The following is a 7303-nucleotide window of genomic DNA, read 5'->3' on the forward strand; positions in this document are numbered from 1 at the left end:
GCGGGCCTGGGCTTGGCTTCAAAGCAACTCTCACAAGTTTGTCAAACTGTAAAAAAGCTCTAAAAAATTTGCTCTGGGTGGTTAACTTGTGTCGAATTTCAACAGACAAAATAAAGACCTTGGTGCTCTGCGACAAGTCAGGCTGACAGGATTACAGAAACAAGGAAGAGCCCAAGTATTTAACGATTACTAAACAGCACATACTAAACTTGAAAATTCAACCAAGTTTTTATTCAAAGCGTCTATTAAAATGACAGCACATCCACTCTTCTGCTGTTAAGTCATGGCAAACTACAACTCAATCTTTCAAAGCACTGAACACTTCAAGATTTCTTGTATGTAATCACTTCTTAATAAAACAAAAAGCAGTCTTCCACATCTCAATTTTTTTTTTTACTTGGTATTTTACACAAAAGTTCTCACGACACAAAACTCCTTCAGCTGTCTGAATTTTGTCTACAGCCAAGTACAGTGTACTTGTACTTAAAGAAATACTCTGGGAGTTGCCCGAAGCATTACAGCTGACTGGGAAAATGTAAAAAAAAAAAAATTCAATCCTAATGAAGTAAGTTGCAACTCCAGTCTGCAAACGGCTGGTAATTACAGTCTTGTGCCCTGTGAAATACCACTCAGGAGCAATTCTGAGTTATGACTCAGAAGTACAAGAGATTTATGCTCAGGGCTCATTTTCGGATCAGACTATTTGCATGCAGCCACCTGAACAGTCAAAAGCATGTAATTTGAGAAACTTCAAACCTACACATGAGAATTACCAGTTTTAAATAGGCTAAGAAGCCTAGAATGACTACAGTGTTTCACACTTTTAAGCCTAAAAGACTTAGAAAAGAAATAAATGAGCCTGATGTCAGCTAAGTTTAGGAGCTGAAAGCAAAACAAACCGTATCCCTGGTGCAAAATTATTTACATTCAATGAAAGTGATTTTTTTAATTATTCAATTACCCTTTAGTTAAGTGCATCGATACAGGATTTAAACAAACTGGGTTAATGAGATTTTCAACCACAACAGGTTATCAATTATCAGAGAACATAATCCAACAGTTGCAGTTTCTGGTGTAAAATCATGATACTTTTCTGGAACAGCTGTATGCATCTGGTCAGTCTATATCAAGTGATTGATAAAATGATTTCTGCCTCTTGTTTAAGCGAGAGGGAAAGTGGCTTCCCTTCTCATCTGAGTTTCCTGACCTTCAACAAGAGGAAGAAGTTAAAGCAAGCAGGTCAGTAAATATGAATTATTAATATCCCCTAAAGCAGTAGCTTAATTGAAAAAAAAAAAACCACCACACAAAAAACACACACAACAAAAAGTCCAATCTGAAAACAAAGCTTCGTTAGCATATTAGGAAACTGGTTGCCTTCAAAGCAAAATACGGAAAAAGATCACCATGAGACAATGCTATTTGAAAGTACACAACATTCACGAAGTGACAAGATATACTGCTAAACATTTTATATCAGCATCTGAGTACTAGACAGCGTTCTGTAACTTCATTTATTTGGGAACTACATGAAATCACACTGTTAACACACTTGTAACTACCTTTGGAAGCCTATTTTCTAGTTGTATAATGAATACTTTTCTGCAGTGTTTAATTGATAGCTGTGCTATAGTTAGTGAACACAAAATTGGCATGTTATCCTGAAGTAAAGCAATAAGGTGGCTTTATGCACAGAAAGTACAGAGGCTTCTATTTGCTAATAATCATATAAAAGCAATACTTTAAAACTTAGTGTTTGCTAATAGGAGATCTATAATAGTTTACTACAAATCCATACCACCCTGTAAATACCCCCTTTATTAAGAAAATCAAGTGCCAAATCACTACAGGGTCCAAAAATATCTGAAAAAATATTACCAATTGTTTACCTTTGTCTAGACTTTGCAAGACTAATCATTTTCAGATAAACCCAACAATGTGCAAAAGTTCCTAACATCGCATGTTAGGAATAACAAGTGCTACCAAGAGATTCTGCCAAAATCAAATCAGAAAACATAAAATAGCAAAGTCAAGCCTCATACCTTGAGCAGTCACAGTCCTGAACGATCTTACAGTTTCCTGCATGAAGCAGTTTCTTCCCCTCTACAAGTTGAGATAACTAAGCTTTGCCTTCCACCTCAGTGATACTAGGTAAAGATATACTGACATTAGAAAAACATGGTTTCATTGCAGTTTAACAATATCTTCAGACCTACCACTTAATATAAATTTGCTTAAATAGTCAGATAAATACTTTCCTTTTTGTCAGCCTTCTTTGGCCACATGTACCATTCTGCTAATCACGAACACTTTGTTCAGAAAGTGCTTCCTGTGAAAACTGCTTCAAATAAATGAGTTAACCTTGCAAAATCTAGCTTCCCACAACACGTAAGTTTGTCAGCCCTGCGTTATGCAGTCCTATATTTACAAAATACTTAGAAACTTTACATCTATTCTTTTACCTTACAAAAAGTGCAATTCTCTTACCCCATGTTATGGGGCAACAACATTCTTCATAAATTCTACAGAATAGCAGCCTATGATAAGCAAATAAGGTGCTTAGCTTATGCCCAGGATCTAACTGGTTAAGTACCACCAGGAAGTACATTTTGTGTAGGCAGACTCTGTTCCTATCTACTGTCGCAGCGGTGCCACAGCTAGGTTTGCAAGCTCAATGAGAGCCAGCGCGCCATGCATGCGTTCACGCTGTTCCTGGAGGCGGCGGCGAGCAGCGGAATGAGCGCTGTTTTTCTCTTCATCATCCTCTTCATCAGACTGAAGATATTCCATTGGATCCTGCTGTTCCTGATCCGTTTTCTGGATTGTTTTAGTTTTCAAAGCAGGAGCACGCTGTTCTCTACTCTCCCAGTATCTACAAAATCAAATGTGGGGAATGCTTTTAAAATATGTACAACTGACTCGCACACTAACAATTCAAAGCTGGCAAAAACCTCCCAAGTGCTAGCTTGCATCCGACCAAGCACTGCATCTGGCTTTATCTTTCAGCCCTTATATGGTAGTTATTTAAGCTGTCAGAAACCTCCTTTGTTCAGTATCTTAAGTGTGAAGTGCCCAAGTGAACATAGCTGTCAGAAACCTCTTTTGTTCAGTATTTTAAGTGTGAAGTGCCCAAGTGAACATCTGTGACAGGTTTCTCCTCTACATGGTGTTCCCAGCAGGCGTTTCTCCCTAGGCAACAATTGTTGCCCCTCATACAGATGCAAATTCAGCAAGACTGTAGCACAAACTAACAAGGTATTAGCAGGTGTTGATCAAGCCCTGAGAAGCATGGGGGGCGAGGGGGGGGCAGAAAAGGTCTCAAGAGGAACTTTGTCTTGACCACGAGTTTGCACTTCTTTAAAGAAAGGCAAGGCCAGGCTGATTTGTACTGGAGGAACAGCTGGTTTTGGTTTGTTGGGGGATTTTTTGCACCTAAGAATAAAATGCTTTCTCAGACCACCCTTACAAGCATTTAGAGAAAGATGACACCATGAAGGAACTTACTTTGCTAGCCACTCAGCCACAGCTTTATTGTCAGCTGTCTGCTTCTTACTCAGCCTGTCTGTGAGCTCTTCCCTCTTCAGTCGGGCATATGGATGTTTGGGGCAATGACGGTTTGCATGCGTGAATCTGCTTAAACAGCCTTAAAAAACACAAAATGACAACAAAGAACACATTACGGAAAGCAGTCAACCACGGAGTAAGCATAACGTCTGTGGGATGATGCTGCTGAATCCAACCTTCCTCACTCACAAAACCCTCGGTCTGGTTGAAAATAGCAAGCTCTAGTCGCAAGGTTCATAACATGCCCCATTTTATAACATGCCCCATTCCGTCAGTATCAACTGACGGAATTACCGATAACCTACTTACATAATAATGTATGCAATCCTTAGATACATATTTGCATGCTTATGCAGATTCCGCATGGCTCCTCCCTCCCCTAGAAGCTACTCCGAAATTAAAATCCAAAGCTTTTATGGATCTTTGCCACGCAAACGTGCACACATTTCCAGCACTAGGCTGACCCTAGTTCTGAAAGCTGCAAATTGTTCTCTGATTGCTCACCGTTCTCTGAGCAGACGAAAGGTTTCTCCCCTGTGTGGAGTCGCTGGTGAGTTTTGAGCTGCCCACTCTGAACAAAGGCTTTCCCGCAATCTGGGTAGTCACACAAATAAGGCCTTTCACCTTAAAAATAATAACAGAACAGATTTATGAGAGCTGAATATAAAAGAAGAGTCACAGTATCCAGTGGTGGTCTCTGGCTTGAGACTTACACAAGCAAACTCTCCTTTTACCCACTCAGACGCTTGCACCTACTTAAGAAGCCCTAGTGCACCAAACAGCAGAGATCCACTTTTACCCCAAACAGATCTTTACTTTGAAGTACATGCTCAATGCTACTGGATAATACAATTATTTCCGGGGGAGGGGGGGGAGAACCCCAAACCTACACTTTTCCTTGTGGTATTTTCTGATTTAAGCCTCTTGCACAGCACTACATAAGCTTTGTCCCATGAATCTATGCAACCATAGAGCAAGAAATACATGGAGTCAAATGAATTATATTACTTGTCCATTTACTCAAGTTGTAACCAGATAAATTTTATCCTTAACATGGCCTGAACTAGGGTAAAATAACTGAGGTCAACAGTATAGTAACATACAAAGTTGTAGAAATATCTCATTAGCGAAGACTATTTAAGAAAAGTTGTAATGGATAAATGGAGGTCGCACGAGAAACTTATTCCAGACTTAAGCTAAGAAAGTTTTCTTAGGCTGGTCATCAAGGAAGACTTCCCCGTGCAAACTGCAACGAGAAGAACAGAGATAGCAGGTGTCTCCTCCCTCAAGAGGATCTGACTGCATGCAACTGTGCAAAGGCATGCCCCACCACCGCTCTTCAGGAAGGATGACAAAACGAGGGCGATGCTGATTTACTAAGTCAGAGGAATAACACCTGGGTAAGCTCTGCTCAGTTAAGTAGTTCATACAGGTTCAACACCTAATACAGCCAAGTGAAATAAAAACATCTTTTGACCAAAGAGCATGAGGAAACTGCTGTTTAATATTAGTATCTTGATTAGTCTTAGTGACTTGGGTCAGAAAGAGAGACCTTGGGAGACAAGGTTTTTCTGGGGTTTTGTTTGTTTGGGCGTTGGGGGGCGAGCGTTGGCAGTTGTGTCCGTATTGTGAACTACATTAGTTCACACTTTAGTGCAAATACAGAGTCCTGTTAGAACATGAAAAAAAAAAAAAGTATTTGCTTGGTTTAAAACACCACATCTCCTGTTCAGTTCAAGCTCAGCTGGGTATTGAGTGAGCTGATCCTACATTTTAACTTAACTGTGAGTTGCCTTCTACATACAGTTCAGTAAATTATTGTGACCACCTCCACCCCAGAAAATGAATGCTAGGTGGTGGGAGAGACAACTGAATGGTCATTTTAAGCATTTGAACTATTTTCTCAACATTTAAGCTATACTTCTAGGGTGTTGCACTGCCCAAGTTTCCAGCCACTTTTTAAGTTACTGTCTCCTCTTACAGCTATACTTCAATTGCTGTGTGAAAAATACCCCAGCAAGAAGGAAACAAATCACAGAGAAGAGGCAGTCAGAATGAGAAGTGCTACCACGTACAGAGCACCAAGCTCAAGAAAAGTTCTGTCTCTTACAAAGTAAGCCGGTGACAGCCGCAGATAAAATATTTACACAATTTGCCTATACTGTTACAGCCCAAATTGCTGCTACACTCTCCCGTGACAAACCCGGTTACAGAGGCTTTGGTTGCACTAACAAGCCCTGGAAGAAAAGTATGATTAATTTACCAGTTACAATAAAATATTAACAGGTCGAGCTTGTCAGGGGTTTTTTGTGGCTTGTTTGTGTTTTTTTTCTAACTCCTTCCCTGCTGCTTCCTAGGCTGCTCACACCAGCTATTCACACCACCCTGTTACTCACCGGTGTGAGTTCGTTTGTGGGCCTGCAGCGATTTCTCTCGTGGAAAGACCCTGTTGCAGATATTGCAACGTATTCTGCTGGAAGAGTGCTCGCCTTCATTGATCAGGTCACGGACGGTGTCTGCTCTCGGCCGGCCACGCCTTATCCCATCCTGCATTGAAACAATTACGGAACTGAAATCCCGCACGTGCCCACCCCTGCAGTTCAGCCCAAACCCGCAACTCTCCCTGAAGTGACTCTGACGTCACGGGTGCGACCGAGGACCGGTGCCGTGACAGCGTAGGCCGCCCAGCCGCTAGCCAGAGCGGAGCCTGCCGAGCCCTTACCTAACCCGCTGCTGACAGCCAGGCGACGGCGGGACGGGGCCGGGGGCACGCCAGCGCTCGGACGTGCGCTCCGTGAAATAGGGCGGAACCGACAAAATAGAAGACGGCTTTTTTTTTTTTTTTTCTTTAAATTTTAAAGGCAGGGAGGAGGGGCAGGAGCCCTGCCGGCGCCGCTCCGCCCGCGGGCGGCTCCCGGCTCCCCTCCCCGCCTTCCCCTGCCCCCCCGCCCGCCGGTCGGTACCGGGGCGCGCGCGCCGCTGCCGGAAATGACTTCACGAAATCTCCGGGGAGAGGCGGGGGAGGGGCGCCCGGCGCGGAGTCACACTTGAACTCCGCCGCCCGCCCGCAGCGCTGCTCGCCCCGCCCCGCCCCGGCCCCGCACTCACCTTCAGGTGCCGGTGCCTGCCGCCGCCGCCCGGGCTGCCCGCCTCCTCGTCCCCGGCGGGGGCTCTGCCCGCTCCCCCGCGGGGCGGCGGGAGGGCCGAGGGAGCGGCGGTGCCGCCGGGGCTGAGGGTCACGTTGTGGGCGTTCTCGCCCCAGCGCCAGGGGTAGACCATGAAGTCGCTGAAGCCGGGGCTGGTGGGGACGGGCGGGGCGGGCGCCGGCCCCTCGCCGCCCCCCCACGAGGAGGGCTTGATCGGGGTGGTTTTGATAACGGAAACCAGGACGCGCTTCGGGGAGTCCTGGCAAAAAATCACTGGGGGGCCCGGCGGCAGCCGCTCCGCCATCGCCGACCCCTCGCGGGCACCGGCGCGGGAAGGGGGGGCCGAGGGAGCGGGGGCGCTCCGCCGCGGCTCAGCCCCGCTGTCCGAGCCCGCGTCCCGCGATGGAGGGGTGTAGAGCGGCACGGAGGTCCCGCGGCCGCTGCCACCTGTCGCGCCCGGACCCGCCTCAGCCGCTCATCGCCGGGGACGGCGGCTCCCGGCGGGGTCTCGGTGCGCCCCCCCCTCCGCGGCCACCCCCGAGCGGATCCGCAAAGTCAGCGGCGGCCCCCGGCCATAGTAGCGGCTGGAGTGA

The 7303-nt window shown here is 45.8% G+C and overlaps 1 protein-coding gene across 5 annotated transcripts; it reads right to left on the bottom strand.

Annotated features, from left to right (window-relative positions):
• Nucleotides 1–204: 204 nt before the first annotated feature.
• Nucleotides 205–7303, bottom strand: ZNF367 (zinc finger protein 367). Of its 5 annotated transcripts, XR_012042162.1 has the most exons (7): nt 6673–7303; nt 5961–6111; nt 4069–4188; nt 3505–3643; nt 2607–2872; nt 2043–2147; nt 205–1207 (listed from the first exon to the last, which is right to left on the bottom strand). XR_012042162.1 is itself a non-coding variant. In XM_072859472.1 (6 exons), the coding sequence occupies exons 1-5, from the start codon at nt 7012–7014 to the stop codon at nt 2635–2637; spliced, it is 990 nt and encodes a 329-aa protein (XP_072715573.1). In that variant the 5' UTR covers nt 7015–7303; the 3' UTR covers nt 1331–2147; nt 2607–2634. The 5 variants fall into 5 exon arrangements, 2 of the variants coding, with proteins under 2 accessions (XP_072715573.1, XP_072715572.1); XR_012042160.1 differs by having other exon boundaries at nt 206–1207; nt 2043–2872; nt 6673–7302; XR_012042161.1 differs by lacking the exon at nt 205–1207 and having other exon boundaries at nt 1331–2147; nt 2488–2872; nt 6673–7302.

Source organism: Ciconia boyciana, chromosome 4 (genome assembly GCF_034638445.1).
Source record: "Ciconia boyciana chromosome 4, ASM3463844v1, whole genome shotgun sequence".
NCBI classification, from domain to species: Eukaryota; Metazoa; Chordata; class Aves; order Ciconiiformes; family Ciconiidae; genus Ciconia; species Ciconia boyciana.